This window comes from Leptopilina boulardi, unplaced genomic scaffold, assembly GCF_019393585.1.
Source record: "Leptopilina boulardi isolate dan_hultmark-lab unplaced genomic scaffold, ZJU_Lbou_2.1 LbouV2_54, whole genome shotgun sequence".
NCBI classification, from domain to species: domain Eukaryota; kingdom Metazoa; phylum Arthropoda; class Insecta; order Hymenoptera; family Figitidae; genus Leptopilina; species Leptopilina boulardi.
The window spans coordinates 39,525-56,706 of NW_026137999.1; the positions used below are offsets into that span (position 1 = coordinate 39,525).

The 17,182-nt window shown below is 25.6% G+C and overlaps 2 protein-coding genes across 4 annotated transcripts; one reads left to right on the forward strand and one right to left on the reverse strand.

Moving 5' to 3' along the window:
* Positions 1-1,945: 1,945 nt before the first annotated feature.
* Positions 1,946-6,280, reverse strand: LOC127290001 (uncharacterized protein DDB_G0283697-like). 3 transcript variants are annotated; one of them, XR_007844244.1, is made up of 6 exons: positions 6,106-6,280; positions 4,823-5,269; positions 4,631-4,746; positions 4,470-4,538; positions 4,045-4,246; positions 2,984-3,128 (listed from the first exon to the last, which is right to left on the reverse strand). XR_007844244.1 is itself a non-coding variant. In XM_051318338.1 (5 exons), the coding sequence occupies exons 1-5, from the start codon at positions 6,266-6,268 to the stop codon at positions 3,120-3,122; spliced, it is 804 nt and encodes a 267-aa protein (XP_051174295.1). In that variant the 5' UTR covers positions 6,269-6,280; the 3' UTR covers positions 2,990-3,119. The 3 variants fall into 3 exon arrangements, 2 of the variants coding, with proteins under 2 accessions (XP_051174294.1, XP_051174295.1); XM_051318338.1 differs by lacking the exon at positions 4,045-4,246 and having other exon boundaries at positions 2,990-3,128; XM_051318337.1 differs by lacking the exons at positions 4,470-4,538; positions 4,631-4,746; positions 4,823-5,269; positions 6,106-6,280 and having other exon boundaries at positions 1,946-3,128; positions 4,045-4,152.
* A 152-nt stretch (positions 6,281-6,432) lies between these two features.
* Positions 6,433-10,000, forward strand: LOC127290000 (uncharacterized). The gene is made up of 2 exons (XM_051318335.1): positions 6,433-6,580; positions 7,397-10,000. Exons 1-2 carry the CDS (start codon positions 6,433-6,435, stop codon positions 8,632-8,634), a joined length of 1,386 nt encoding a protein of 461 aa, XP_051174292.1. The 3' UTR covers positions 8,635-10,000.
* The last annotated feature ends 7,182 nt before the right edge of the window (positions 10,001-17,182 follow it).

Genomic DNA, 17,182 nt, shown 5'->3' on the forward strand with positions numbered 1-17,182 from the left:
ATAGTTATCCCTGGGACATTTTGTGGATATTTTATGGATATCTCTAAGACAGTTTGTGGATATTTTTGGTACACTCTCTGAATATCTTTGGGATTTCCTGTGTATATAACATTGGGATGTTAGTTCCGTTAAGATAAAGAATTAAGGGAAATAACTTTGTACTAATAGAATACTAGATTAAAAATATAATGTTAAAAAATAAGAATAAAATTTTTACCCTACTATTATTACATTAATATTATAAAATTTCAAATTCCTTCAAAAAATTTTATTTTGACATTTCTGTTTTATCATGTTTGGTATATCATCAGTATAGGATTAGATAACAAGTGATACCATTTTAAGGTTTTAAAACTTCTAAGTCTAAATATTTTAATTATATTAGTTATATTAATTATATAGAAATAAAGAATACAATGACGTCAAAGAGGAAAATTCAAAACGTAGCTCATTTCAAAAAACTATACTTTTTCACAGCGTTGTTCATGAAAAGTATAAAAGTAATGAAAACTATGAGCTTCTATTAAAAAGTAAGAAATTAACCAATTTTCTTGAAATTATTTATTGGATTTAGGTGACTTAATTTAAAGTAACTTTTTTGTGTTTCAAATTACAAAATTGATATTAGTTTTCATTCCCGTGTAAAAATAATTTAGTATTAGAGAGATCTAGTAAAACGTATGGCAAAAAATCTATAAGTGATCTATCATATAGTATATGTAAAGTATATGTAATGAGACTATCCCATACTCAAAGTATATGTAGATAAGTTTATCTGAAGTATATCTGAAGTATATCTAAAATATATCTAAAATATATCTTAAGTATATTTAAAGTAAATCTAAAGTATATATCAAATATATCTGAAGTATAGCTGAAGTATATAATTCAAGTAAATGGATGGAGTATAGCTAAAGTATATACAAAGTATATTTGAAGTATATTTGAAGTACATTTAAAGTATATACAAAGTATATTTAAAGTATATTTGAAGTATATTTGAAGCATAGCTAAAGTATATAATTAGGGTAAATAGCTGGAGTATGGCTAAAGTAGCTACAAAGTATATTTAAAGTATATCCGAAGTACAGTTGAAGTAAATTTGAAGTATATCTGAATTTCAGTTAAAGTATGTTTGAAGTATAGCTGAAGTATATAATTGAAGTAAATAGCTGGGGTATGGCTGAAGTATATACAAAGTATATTTTGAGTGAATTTGAAGTATAGCTGAAGTATATCATTGAAGTAAATAGCTGGGGTATAGCTGAAGTATATATACAAAGTATATTTGAAGTATATCTGAAATACATTTGAAGTATATCTGAAATACATTTGAAGTATGTTTGAAGTATATCTGAAATAAATTTGAAGTATATTTAAGTAAATTTGAAGTATGTTTGTAGTATTTCTGAAGTATATTTAAAGTATTCCTAAAGTATATTTGAAGTATATTTGAAGTATACCATAAATAAATTTTTTTGTTTATTTGCTATACCCGTGTAAAAATATTTTAGTATCGGAGAGATCTATCATCTAATCATCTGTCACTCCTCTAGCCTATAATATATGTATTAAAAGTATAGTACATCCCATACTGCAAGTATAAGTATGGAAAAGGTATGCTGAAAATACATTTGAAAAAAAGTATTATTAAAGTATATTTTACGTATTTTTGGAGTATTTTGTTATTAAATTGGAAGTATCTATCTGTCTAAATATTTGCAAAATATATTTAAAGTATAGCAAAAATATATGAATCGTTTTTTAAATGCTTTAATGTATCTATAAAGTCTACTAATTGTATATATGAAACTTTTCCATAATCAATCTCAAGTATATATAATGTATATTTGAAGTATATCAATAGTAATTTGGAAGTACTATTTAAATATAGCATATTATAGGTATATATAGCAAAAGTATATTAAAAGTATTTAAAGCCAATCAAAAATATAAAATTTTTCTTGAACATTTTTATTTCAAATTAAGTAAGCGTAATTTAAAAACGGAACAAAATGAAATTTGTATTAAAAATTAACATCGTTCTTTAAAAATAAATTTTTTTAGTGTAAGTGTAAAAATGTAGATACAATAAAACCTCTTTAATTGGGACGGTTTACACATGTCCCACTTACACAGGTTTCACTATATTGAAAATTATTTTTTTTCTAAATTTTAAATTAATTAACGAATTATTAAAAAAATTAATTATTTATCTCTCATTTTGTCGTCTTTATTCATTCCATTCTCATTCGATATTTTTTTCAATTTTTTTCTCTTCGTAGCTTTGTTTCTTTATTTTCTTTATTCTCTTCATTCGAAACTTCATCCTTTTCTTCATTTCTACTGCTGCTTCATTGAAAATTTCTCAGTTTTTTCTCATTCTTCCTCTTCATTGACTTGTTTCTTCTTTTTCTTGTTTGTCTTCTTACTTTCCTCATCTCGATCTTCACCCATTCCATCTTTTACTTCCAAAATTTCGTCAGTTTCCTCACTGGGATTCAAATTCTCTTTTTCATTTCCGCTAATACTTTCTTCTGTCCATTTTGCACTATCTTCGTCTTCTTTCTCTTCGTTACCTTGTTTCCTCTTTTTTTTCCTTTTTTTCTTACCTTCTTTACTTTGATCTTTGTTAATTCCCTCTTTTAGTTTTAAGATCTCATCACTGTCTTTACTAAAGTTCACATTGTCGTTTTCATTTCTTGTTTCTTCTGACAATTTCAGATTTTCGTCACCTTTTTCTTGTTCATGCTCATGTTTCTTCTTCTTTTTCTTCTTTTTCTTAATTTCTTCGTTCCGATTCTCATCAATCACAGTCAAATCTTGTTTTCGTTTCTTTCTTGTATTTTCAATTTCTTCTTGATTTTCGTCTTTAGTAGCACTTGAATTTTCGTCTTTTTCATTCGAGGCTTTCTTGCGTTTTCCATTTTTCTGTTTTTCCTTGTCCACTTTTTCATTGTTTTTTGCACCTCTCTTCTTTTTGGTTTGTTTTCCTTTGTTTGAATCATTTCCAGTTTTGTTTTTCGCCTTGAGTTGATTGCGAAGCGTATTGCACATTAAAGTTAACGTTCTAATATATTCTTGATGTTTAATTTTGAAACCTTTTTTAACGTTTTCCTTCACAAATGCTGAAAAATAAAGAATTTTTATAGATATTTTGAAATTAAGTAGACAATTAGAAATCATTAAACTGCAATAGGCTGTTTAGATTTGTTTGGCTCTTGATAGCCCTTTTTATTTTCTGTCTTTCTTCAATTTTAATTTTAAAAATTTACAAATACGAAAATAACTATCAAAATTAGGGCAAAATCAGAAGATGTGTCACAGTTTAACTGGTTTTCAATAGAAATTAATCAGGAATTACAATGCATTTTGTAAAAAAAAGTGGGAAAAGGTGAAATATTTTTCGAAAATAGGAGACTAGAAAGTGAACTGAAGAAGAAAATTTAAATGTAAGTGATTTTTTCGATTTTTCCATAAATTATAAAATTAAAATTTAGAAAAATTGAATCACTAATGTTTAAACTTTGGAATAGATAAATTAAAAGTAATTAAATTTTGAAATTGAATTTTTGAAAAAATCAAAATTAATAACAAAATTTAAAAATATTAAAATATGTGAATGCATGTGACATTCTATGATCTACGTTCTCTCTAAAACTGAATCAGTGAAATTTCATTGGTAAATCAGTGAAAAATGACTGATTCCCAGTGACCCTCTTCTCAAGATATGAATCAGTGAAATTTCATTGGAAATCAGTGAAAAATGACTGAAGTTTCAGTCATTTTCAACTGATTGGCCAGTTAAAAAATGACTGGAATTTTCAATAATGGTTACTGAAATTTCAGTCATTTTTTAACTGTCGAATCAGTAGAAAATGACTGACACTTCAGTCATTTTTCACTGATTCCCAATGAAATTTCACTGATTCATATCTTGAGAAGAGGGTCACTGAGAACCAGTAGATTTTCACTGATTCAGTTTTAGAGAGTTGAATGTTTATTGTAAGACAGACTATTTTTTTCTACTTTCGTAAAACTCACATTCAACATTATCTAGGACTTGTTTAGGTATGGCCGTATGATCTCCTCTTCCAGTTGGCGACATGTTAATTAGGTTATTTTCACCCAGCAAATTTTTCATCAGTTTTCATGCCATTTCTTTTGGATTTTTTCGAAATTCTGTTTTAATAAATTCGAGTTCCACTTTGTCCATCCAAATATTTGTGTCAGGAGCAATTTCAACCTATAAAATATGTATAATTTATTAGCTGTTTTATTATTATTTTTTTTCATGTCCAGAGGAAAATGTCAAATGTAATTTTTGAATTAAAAAAAAAAAATTTTTATTTAAAATTTTTCCTAAATGATGTAAATATTAATATTGAAATCCCAAGGAAATTTTTAGACACTCAGATGATACTCTAAAAGGTTTAAAAAGTTTTAATAATTACAAATATTATGTATACCTTTCCAAGTCCTTTAATTCGATACGTTCCAAGGACTTTATTTCTTGGGTTTTCTTCCATAACCGGTACCTAATAAAAAAAATATAATTATATGTTTATTTTGTACATGACAAATAAATTATTTTATAAATATGAAAATAAAAATGATAAGACATATAAACCTGAGAACTTGAGGGCTGTCCAGTGATACTGTCATAGTCTTGACCAGTTTGTTCTTTGAATGTATCTTTTGACCATCTCAAAATCCCCTCCAAAAAACGTATATTTTCAATAGTGACTGAAAGATTTGGAAAATTGTTAAAAATAAAATAAGTTATAGGTAAATTAAAAATTATATTATTTTGATATTAAACCTTCTTCGTCATCCTGTTGAGAAGCAAAACTGTCATTGAAATGCGAACCACTTGGAGCATTTGAATCCGGGCCGTTGTCTGGTTTTGTTGGTGAACCTTTCTTGAGGTTTTGTTGTGAACCAAAATCTTCAGCATTGATTTCAAAATTAGGAGGTTCAGTACTGGAATCCTCGTCAGATTCGTCCAAATTATTAGAGGGAGACAGTAAACGAGTGTCCATATTACACATGGATGATTCGCCATAATTTTCAAAAATCGATGATTGTTGAATTAACTCCCTTTCCAAATCCTCTTCAACAGACCTTTTATTCTTATCATTTTCTTTTTCCATGTCGACTACTTTTTTTCTCTCTTCCATTCTTGCAGCATTGTTTTTAATCGAGCTAACTTCAATGCTTAGAGTTCCATCTGTAGCCACTGTCAACGATTCAAGCCACTTTTTGTCTTCTAAAAATTTTATTTATTTATTTAGAAAATTAAATTAAGTGGAAATTAAATTAAATTAGATAGTTTTTAAATTACATGTAATTTCTTTTTTTTCAAAATATGTATTTTATAAATTTTATGTGATACACTTGTTAAAAAAAAGAGAAAAAAATTTTGTTTTAATATTTATATAAAAATATAAAATTTGTATTAATTATTTATTATAATGCATTTTTTATATTTAAAAATTTGTTTTTTTTGTTTTATATTTTATTTACATTTAATATTTATATTTTTTTATTATTTATAAATGAAGTTTTTGATTTATAAACCTTTTTTTAATATTAAAAATTTTGTTATGGAAAATTTTAAAAAAATTTTTGAAAAAAATTTATTTATTTATTTATTTATTTAATTGTAAATTTAAATTTAAAAAAAATTTTTTAAAAAAATTTGAAAACATTTTTTAAAAAACATTTTAAAAAAAATTTTTTTTACAAGGAAATTTCCAACTATTTATTATTTATATTTATTGTCTGCAATAATTGCATAATCAAAAAGTTTAAATTATTGAAAGTATTTATACATGTATATAAAGGTAAAAGAAGGCTGTGACAAAATGTGATAAAAAAAATTAGGTTATGAAATAAGAATCGAATTTTCATTAAAAATTCAAATTTAATTCGAAAATTAACAATAAAAATTAACAAATGTAAATTAAAAAATTTAAGTAGTGAAAAATTATTAAAAAAATAAAAAACTAAAAAACTAAAAAAATTGGAAAATTCAAGTTAAAAAAATTCGTTAATATAAAAATTATGCATTCAGAAATTCAATGACGTTTGCATTTAACTTACCACTTTTTTGTAAGATTCTTGCAGGGTAATATTTGTTTCTCCACTTTGCTTCAAAAATTCCTTTTTTAATTGTCCTTATCCGATTTTCTGGCAGAATTGAGTATGTTTTACATTTAGTATTTTTCCACAAAACGAGACAAAATTTTGTAGGTTTGCATGACATTACACTTTTTTAAAACAAATGATAAGCGCGCTAGTTGTACGTCACGTTCGCCCTGTATGATGCATCGATTTTAGCTCCAGCAGAAAAAAAAGCGAACAAGAAAGATGTGTCGATTATTATTTGTTTTGTCAACAAAACATTAAACAGTTTTTTGGAATATAAAAATGCCAAAAATACGTACATTTAGTGAATATTCCCGGCCTAGCCGATATCGCCTTCTTCATGACTACAAAAAGAAGAAAAAATTGCAGCAAAATATTGATGAGACTGAAGATCCCATTTTCGAAAATGCACCAAGTAATGACTTATCAGGTAAAAAACGTCACTCAACTTCAAAAATATTCTTTTCTATATACTATATAGAGCATATGTTATTGATTTCATTACAAATTTGATAAATATAATGGGATTTTTTATTATGAATACATAAATAATAATAAATAAATAAATAAACGGATAAAAAATTGACGAAAAATTATTTTTGTATGTGTAATTTTTATGAAGCCATTTTCAAACTTAAAATTTTTGTCTTTGCTTATATTTATGACAAATTGAAATTACAATTGAACCTACAACTAATTACATAAAACAACATGTTTAAATTATTTTTTTAAAGTTAAAATTAAAAAAATACTGAAAAAATTTTTTAATGAAATTTACTATTGTAATTATAATTTGTTTTTATAAAAATAATTTTGTATAGAGAAATATAATTTTTCTCACTATAAATTTCTTTAAAAAAATAAATTGTAATAGTTACATTAAATTATAAATTTAATAAATAAAGAAATTTATTTTTCTGTAAAAATTTGTAATTATAAAAACTTTTTGAAATAAAATTGTCCTCAAATAAAAATTACAGAATTTTATAATTTGCGAATAAAGTCTACTATAATTTATTTTTTCTATAAGAAATTATTATCGTGATTTTATTAATTCTTTTTCAGAACAAATTATTTATAATAGTTCTTGTTCACAGATTTTTATGTTTCGTAATTTTTATTACAAGACAATAATTCAATTGGCAATTTTAATTTCACTATGTCATGCAAGCCAGAAAAAATTATTTAAAAAAATTTATAAATTAAAAAAATTCTTATAAGTATAATTAGAATAATTTTTATGCAGATCAAGAATTTGAAAATCATGAATCGAGGAATTCTAGCAGAGAGAATTCGAGAACCAGTGACGAATCCACTGATGAGAGTAGCTCTGACAGCTCAGACACAAGTACACATGCAAATAAAGAAAATAAGGAAGATTCTAGCGATGATAATAGTGATTGCAATAAACACCGAGATTATGTCAAAAGTGACGAATCAGAAGAAGAAACGAATAGTAGTTCGAATGAAGATGACAGCAGCAGCAGCAGCGAAAATGAAGATGAAGATGAAAACGATAAATTTTTATATCCAGGAGCACCGTTAACTGTTGCGCAAAGTATGATCGTAATTTTGTCTCTTCTGATAAGATATCAATTAACAGGATCCTGTTTAGCAAGCATACTAGAAGTGATTGCAATGCACTGTATACAACCAAATTTATGCAAAAAAACCCTTTATTTTTTTAAAAAATTTTTTAGAAATATTGGAGTACCACTTGTTAGACATTATTACTGTTCGAAATGTTTAAAAAAACTACCATCGCGTTCATCCAAGTGTACTAAATGCAAAAAATTTAAAGGAATAAGTTATTTAATCGAAATACCTCTTTTAACGCAATTACAAGTCTTTTTCAAACGACCCGGTTTTTTTGCAAGTTTAAGTCATAGGTTTACACGGAAAAAACAAAACGAAGATAACTTGGAAGATATTTATGACGGTAAAATATATAAAAAACTTAGCAAAAATGGCAACATTCTGTCTAGTGTTAACAATATTTCGCTAATGTGGAATACAGACGGTGTGCCGTTATTCAAGTCATCTAAAATTAGCATATGGCCATTTTATTTCACCATCAATGAGCTACCATTCGCAGAACGAATTAAAAAGGAAAATATGATTCTTGCCGGATTATGGTTCGGTCCTTCAAAACCTTCTCCTAATCTGTTTTTACAATTTCTTCAAGAGTCACTACAAAAATTGTATAATGGTGTAAATTTTACAATTCATGGAAAGACGAATAAAGTGAAAGTAAGGGGTATTGTAATATGTGGAACCTGTGATTCACCTGCGCGATCTTTATTTCTAAATACGAAGCAATTCAATTCAAAATTCGGTTGCCCGAAATGCAAAATCCAAACCAAAAAACTGCGAAAAAATCTTCGTGTATATCCACACCAAGATGAACTGAACTTACGGACGTCATCAGAAACAGAAAAGTTCGCTGCAAAGGCTCATAAGAAAAAAAACCCGTATTTGGAGTAAAAGGACCCTCTGTATTATCGAAAATAACTCATGATTTTATTCGAACGATGACTCTTGACGCAATGCACTGTGTATTCCTAGGAGTTGTAAAACGACTTTTATTCTTGTGGTTTCACTCTAAATTTCATGGAAAATCTTGGTCTTTGTCAAAGTTTATAAAAGTTATTGATAAAAGAATAACATCTTTAACTCCTCCATCGTTTGTAAAGAGACTGTCAAGAAACATTTCAGATCATAAGTATTGGAAAGCTTCAGAATTAAAAATATGGCTTCTATATTATTCTTTACCGATTTTGAACGACATTCTGCCAGAACCATACTTATCGCACCATAAACTTCTTGTATTAGCCATTTATTTGTTAAGTCAAAAAAGCGTTTCAAAAGATATGGTTGATCTTGCAGACAGAGCACTTAAAGAATATGTGAGCAAATTCCAAGTTTTGTATGGCTTAGACCATATGACATCAAATTTGCATTCTCTGCGTCATTTAGCACTCGGTGTTTTAGATTTTGGTCCTCTGTGGGTAACGTCGTGTTTCGCATTTGAAAGTATGAATGGAATTTTGAAAAGTATGGTTCATGGTACAAAATATGCTGAATTACAAATATGTTCAGCTGCAAATATGTTGATGTGCCATGCAGAATTAAAATCAAAAGTTTTACAGGTAGGTTCTTTGGCTTATAAATTTTGCAAAAAAATAGAAAAGAGCGGCACACATAGATTAAAAGCATATTTTGTGATGGAAAAAATCGCCATTATCGGCAAATGTAAACAGTTTAATGAGTCATTTGAAAAATTTCGAAATTGTTTGACATCATTTGGACTTAACATTGGTTCTAATTTAAATGTATTTTACAGACTTCTGAAAAGTAACCTAGTTTATTCTTCAGAAATGTACGACGCAAAGTTTAAAACCACAACATGTTGTGTGAAATATCGATACAATGGCGTTAAAAGTATTGGAGTGGTCCAATGTTTCCTCAGAATGTCAAAATGTTCATGTGGTAAAAATTGTAATGCATGCTATGATAACTGCAAATTATATGCTATTGTTAAAAAGTGTAAGACGACAAATAACTTCTTTGCTCCGTTACAAAATACTTGTTTATCATTTATTCACAAATTTACAAATTCTCAAAACGAAGAATATCTTTTAATTGATGTCAACGATTTAATTACAGTTTGTTTTAAACTTGTAATTGCAGGAAAGCCAAAGGAGCCAAATGTCGTCTACGCAATAGAGCCCGCGACACTGTCAGAATATGAATAATAATTGTTTGTTGAAAATTATTATTTGACAGTAACTTTTACGTTTAAATAAAAATTGTAATTATCGTAGATAGTGAAGAATATTAATAAATAAAAATCAGCTTATAATATATTAAATAGTCAGTTATTTACAATTTTTATATAAAATAGCATAATCCTTACTCTTCAAAATTCAAAACTTAAAAAATTATCTTCAATAAATATTGCAGAAATTCCTTACATATACTTCATAAAGATTCCTTATATACGTCAGAAAGACTTACAGATATACTTCACAAATACTTTAGGTATACTTAATAAGGACTTCATATATACTTCAAAACCATTTGATATATACTTCTAATGTACTTTTCATATACTTCACAAATACTTTAGATATACTTAACAAGGAATTTATATATACTTCATAAATATTTGATATATACTTTTATGTACTTTTCGTATACTTTTCATATACTTCACACATACTTTAGGTATACTTAGCAAGGACTTATTATATACTTCATAACTGTTTGATATATACTTTTTATATACTTTTCATATACTTCACAAATAATTTAGGTATACTAATTTCATTTATACTTCATAATATTTTATATACTTTTCGTGTACTTTTTATATACTTCACAAATACTTTAGATATACTTATTAAGGACTTAATATATACTTCATAAGTGTTTGATGTATATATACTTTTTATGTACTTTTCGTATACTTTTTCATATACTTCAAAAATACTTTAGGTATACTTAGCAAGAAGTTAATAAATACTTCATAACTGTTTGATATATACTTTTTATATACTTTTCATATACTTCACAAATAATTTATAGGTATACTTACCAAGGACTTCATTTATACTTCATAATATTTTATATATACTTTTTGTATACTTTTTCATATACTTCACAAATACTTTAGGTATACTTATTAAAGACTTAATATATACTTCATAAGTGTTTGATATAAATACTTTTTATGTACTTTTCGTATACTTTTTAATATACTTCAAAAATACTTTAGGTATACTTAGCAAGAACTTAATAAATACTTCATAACTGTTTGATGTATACTTTTTATATACTTTTCATATACTTCACAAATAATTTATAGGTATACTTATCAAGTACTTCATTTATACTTCATAATATTTTATATATACTTTTCGTGTACTTTTTCATATACTTCACAAATACTTTAGGTATACTTATTAAGGACTTAATATATACTTCATAAGTGTTTGCTATATATACTTTTTATGTACTTTTCGTATACTTTTTCATATACTTCACAAATACTTTAGGTATACTTAACAAGGACTTCATATATACTTAATAACTATATGATATATACTTTTTACGTACTTTTCATAAATTTTTTCAGATACTTCATAAATACTAAATATATACTTTTTAAATTCTTTATATATACTTTGTAAATACTTTATAATTACTTTATAAAAAATTATATACTTTACCCATAGTTTATAAATATTTCATAAATACTTAAAAACGACTTCATATTTACTTTATATATATTTTTACAATACTTTACTTGTCCCATACTTAAAGTATGGGAAAATCTCATTTTGCTATACTTTTTATACTTTTGTAGATCAAAAATTGATCTCGAATTTACTTTTTATTTTTTCTCGGGAGTAATCGTGATGCTCAAATTGTTGGTGGAAATTGCATTGATCACTAGAGAATATACTTTTACAAAGATGGCAAACTCACAATTTTTGACAGTATGTTTGAAAACCTGGTTTACGACAATCTCCATTCAGATGTCATTTATTTATAAAAAAGCAATATCCAAAGTTATCTCCAAAGGACATACATATTCTTTTAGTTCAAAAACAGCCTGACGGTTATTGTTGTGGCGTGGAAACGGCAGCACGAGGTACAAGCATAGGTTTGGGTAGAGATCCATTTACATATAAGTTTTCTCGTGATGTTATGAAATTAAGAGAGCATCTTGCAAATATTATATCTACGAGAAGGTTAACAGCTTTTCCTGAATTTTAAGATCTTTTTGAATTTCAAATACTATACAGAGTTAAATTAATTATTCCAAACACTCAAAAGAAAAAAATGTTAACTAAAGTGTCGAGTATCATGCAGGCATGCGTATGATATAATCGAATATGTCTTGAGAATAAATTATTAATACAATAAATTTTGTTTTTTTCAGGTGTTCATCGCTATGATTGAAGAGTAACATTGTATATGTGTAAATGCAATGAAAAAATATCCTTTTACTCTTGAAATTAAATTTGCATTTTTAATTTCATGTAAACTACATCTTATTTCGACTGAAGGGAATAAAATAATCATGCTTGCATTATAAATATTTGCATATTAATTTAAAGTACGTCATTTCATTAGGAAAATGTAGTACCATTTTATTTGTGTACGAATTGTAATGACGGAAAAGAAACGGCGCAGAAATAGTGTTTTACATTAGAAATTAATTCTAAATAAATAATAATCTGCAAAAGTTTACATAATGTATTTAACATAAAGGTCTTAATTCTTGTGCGTTTCTTTTGAATTTGACTGAAAGAGTCAAAATAATCATGCTTTCATGAGTATGATAAATATTTGCATAGCTTTGCAAATACGTAATTAAAATATAGGCATTTTTTATTTTGTTTATGTGCCATACTCTTTTCATTAATAATGACGAAAAAGGAACTATAAAAAAACTTAAATTTTAAATTGTCACTTCTTAAATAAAAATTATATATTTAATTCTTCCATATGTATATATATTGTATTATTTTAAATCGATTTTTGGAAGACAGGTGAATAAAACACATTCACATATATAATGACAACGTTTCGGAGGCACAGTTCGCCACCATCCTCAGGTCACTTTATTACATTCTAAACAAATTCAATACATACAGAACAAACCAAAAAACTAATTTAAATTATTTAAAAATAATATTTACCTAATTAAAAAAAAAAAGAAATTGCACCAACACTTCATCAAAGGAGTAAAAAATTAAAAAATAAAAAATTGTAAAAGTTTAAATTATAAATCACGAACATGATTATTGTAAGCGATTAGTCAAACTGAGTCTAACGGTGACAATTTTCACATTATATACAGAATAATGGGTCAATGAACCTTCATAGAAATATTATGAATATAATCATTGTTTCAATTTGCTAAGTAAAGGAAAATAAGTATTGCTAAGAAATTGTACATCTTCTTTCTTATTAATAGTAAATTCGTTGCTTTTAATATGGATCATTTCTGAAATTAATCTTTTTCTGTAAGAAAATTCGTAATCTATAATTTTTGCATCCTCGAAATTGAAAGAATGATTATAATCAGCTTGATGTTTGTTTACTACTGAATCAGAATTTTTATTATTTTTATGTTCATTAATTCTTTTTTTTAAAGTCCGTTTTGACTCACCTATATAAGTAGCAGGGCAATTATTACAATTGAACTTATACACAATACTCGTTCTATCCCATTTCTTTGTCAAGTCTTTACCCAATTTTATGACAGAAGCTAAACTTTTTTGAACCAGTGGAATAGTTAAAACATTGTATTTTTTGAGAATATTGGATAATTTAAAGTAAATATTATTAAAGGGAATAGAAACTTTAGGAAGTTGATGATAAATAGAAACCGAGTTATTAGATTGTTTGTCATTAACTATTTTTTGATTTATTTTGAAAGAACGGGTTTTTATCATAAACATAAAAATAATAAAAATTCTGATTCAGTAGTAAACAAACATCAAGCTGATTATAATCATTCTTTCAATTTCGAGGATGCAAAAATTATAGATTACGAATTTTCTTACAGAAAAAGATTAATTTCAGAAATGATCCATATTAAAAGCAACGAATTTACTATTAATAAGAAAGAAGATGTACAATTTCTTAGCAATACTTATTTTCCTTTACTTAGCAAATTGAAACAATGATTATATTCATAATATTTCTATGAAGGTTCATTGACCCATTATTCTGTATATAATGTGAAAATTGTCACCGTTAGACTCAGTTTGACTAATCGCTTACAATAATCATGTTCGTGATTTATAATTTAAACTTTTACAATTTTTTATTTTTTAATTTTTTACTCCTTTGATGAAGTGTTGGTGCAATTTCTTTTTTTTTTTTTTAATTAGGTAAATATTATTTTTAAATAATTTAAATTAGTTTTTTGGTTTGTTCTGTATGTATTGAATTTGTTTAGAATGTAATAAAGTGACCTGAGGATGGTGGCGAACTGTGCCTCCGAAACGTTGTCATTATATATGTGAATGTGTTTTATTCACCTGTCTTCCAAAAATCGATTTAAAATAATACAATATGTCACTTCTTAAATTTTACAATTAATTTGTAATGACGTACATATTTTGTACTAATTACATGAAAGTTTTAATTCATGTACGTTCCTTTTTAGTTTGACGAAAGCAGTCAAAACGATCATGCTTAATCCTATAGGCATGAAAATAAGTCTATGTATTTTGCAAATACGTATTAAAAGGAATGTCATACAACTTGGATATTGAATTACCAAAGTATACAATATGACAATTTTTAATAGGTTTAAAGTAATGTACATTTTATTTGTTTTTTTGTTAAAAGAATTGAAAGAAATATTTTCTTACATTTAAAAATGAAATTTCAATATACATGAATGCACATATATAATTCAAAAGTTTTAAATGCAAATATCAAATTTTACAATAAAGTACACACATGAATGTCTTATTTCATATTACGTTCCATTTGATTTTAACTAAAATAGTTAAAATAATGATGTTTGCATATTCTTGATAAATATTTTCATATTAATTGCAAACACGTTATTTATTTTAAAAATATATATTAGTTCTTTTTCGTATTTACAATATTTGTGTAGATTTACAATAATAGAAAGGAAACGATGTTAAAATTAAATTTTATTATACAAGTGTTGAAAAACAAAATACGCAAATGCATTTATTCAATATATTTAAATTAATTTACATTTAGTTCTTTGTAGGTAAAAAACTGCAGAAAATACAACTTATGTGTGTAACGCCCCGTCTGATTCTGGTCTGGCTGAATTGTATTTAATATAAGGTCAGATCTCAATCGAATGGTGTGTTGCATTTCAAATCAACAGAACAACTCACCGTGAGTATGGTATTATTATTACATTCAAAATAAAAAAACTGATTTTTAAAAAACATTAATTTTGTCTTTATTCTATACCTTTTCTGATATCTATAATAATCGTCGTATTCATGGATTATTAAACTTCAAAACTGATTTCCTTATAAAGCTATCAGTTCAATGTAGGATTATACTTTCTTCTAAAATTCTCTAACATAGTCACATTTTATTTTACGGCTAGAGTAGTTTTAATTATTTAAACATCATAGGTTTCCATAAATTAATTAATTAAGTAATTAATCAAAGGTTAATGCATAATTAATTATGTATTCTTGTTTTTTAAATAAATGTTGATTTGTTTTGAAAGAAGTTTCTTTTATTGTAAATATTTAAGAAAATTTAATGTTATATTAATAGATTGTGCTTCAAAAAATTAATTCTATTTTGAGATTGATGAAACTTTTAAAATGTAGTTGTTTTTGAAAAATTTGCTTCTCTTTATAAAGTACTTAATTTAAAAAAAAACTGTGTACTTTTCAAGATCGGAATTTTTTAACCTTCAGAATTTGAATACAAGTGATTTAGAAAATGTTTACTATCTTTAACAAAAGTTAACAAATTATTAAAAATGAATTTGAATATTTTTTAGTATTTATTTATTTTATTTATTGTTATTTATTTATTTTACATCCCTCCAACGTCATCTTTTGATACATACAAATTTTGATTTTTCCACAATTTATCATAGTATAGCGTTCATAATTTTAGCTAGTTGTCGATTAAAATAAATGATTAATTATCATAATTATAAATTTATTTTATTATGATTTTAGAAACGAAAATAGAGCATAGTTGTTATATCTATTCACATTGATAAATAATAGATGTCTATTTTATACTGTCAAGACTATATTTTTCTAGTTGACAGTTTCATATTACTGGTTGCGAGATACATATTTTAGAATTTACATCCATTTTCAATGGTCACATCTATATCTCTAATTGACTTACTACTTTAATGATTGTTATATCGATTTCTATAGTTGATACTTTCACACTGTAAAACGGAAGGTATTAATTTAATACCGACTTTAGGTGTTTAATTGTCATTATGTTCTATTTTGATACATAAAATCGGTACTATTTTAGTACTTTTTTACAGTGCAAATACTAAAATTCTTTCTTTTGATAACCAGGTGTCAGGTTTAGCATTTATTATTTTGTACTGTAATTACAATGTATGAAAGTGTCAACCATAGGAGTGAATCGGTATCAACCATAAAATTGCTACGTTATCTAGAAATATGAATGTGGTAACAATAGAAAATGAATATACCATATTTATCATATAAATGATTGAGTCAATCATATCTTTTCTTTCCGCATGGTAATAATGCTCATAAAATTTTTCATTTTTCATATTAACTGAGTATAATATATGAATAAATTTAATTTACAAAAATAATTTCACTTTTGCAATAAGCATATTATCTGTATAGTAAGTTAAGGACTGCATACTGTAGCTATTCTGGAGATCTTTTGTAAATATTGATAGAATATTTTCAAGATATGTATAAGAGTTATCTACTGAATGATCGACATTTATCCATAAAAAATAGTGTACATAGTGACAGTTAGGATAACCTGGCGAAATCTCAAAATATCACGTGGACATTTTCAGAATAACTGACTATCTATTTGGACATCTTTCAAAAATCCATCATAAATTTTTCGGCAGTTTCCGTAAATTGGGATATCGCTGAAATGTCCATAGGATATCTACGGACATCAGTGGTACATTCAATGGAATACTTTATTTCTGAGCCTTGTCGAATTTTTGAAACTTTTTGCATTGCTGGATGTTGTGAGGCACAATAACGAATAGGTTTCAAGTTAATTTGTAAATGTTCAGTTTTACGTTTTCTGAAGTTAGTTCTGCGAACATTTTGTACTAAAATTAAAAGGATAGGTAAATATTAGATATTATAGAATACAAAACAAAATAAAACACTTAAACTCTATAAATTTAGAACAAGGATAAAAAGTTAAAAATCTTAATATTACAAAAAGTAAATTTTATTTAACAAAGAGAAATAATTAAAGTATATTCAGTACAAAAAACATATTTTGAATATAACGCTCTACT

What these genes read in the sequence shown, in the direction of transcription:
- LOC127290000 (XM_051318335.1), top strand. Translation starts at nt 6,433, where the DNA reads ATGCCAAAAATACGTACATTTAGTGAATATTCCCGGCCTAGCCGATAT. An exon ending in ACCAAGTAATGACTTATCAG is followed by an intron (nt 6,581 to 7,396) that starts GTAAAAAACGTC and finishes ATTTTTATGCAG; the next exon opens with ATCAAGAATTTGAAAATCAT.
- LOC127290001 (XM_051318337.1), bottom strand. Translation starts at nt 4,144, where the DNA reads ATGAAAAATTTGCTGGGTGAAAATAACCTAATTAACATGTCGCCAACT. An exon ending in AGTCCTAGATAATGTTGAAT is followed by an intron (nt 3,129 to 4,044) that starts GTGAGTTTTACG and finishes TTTATTTTTCAG; the next exon opens with CATTTGTGAAGGAAAACGTT.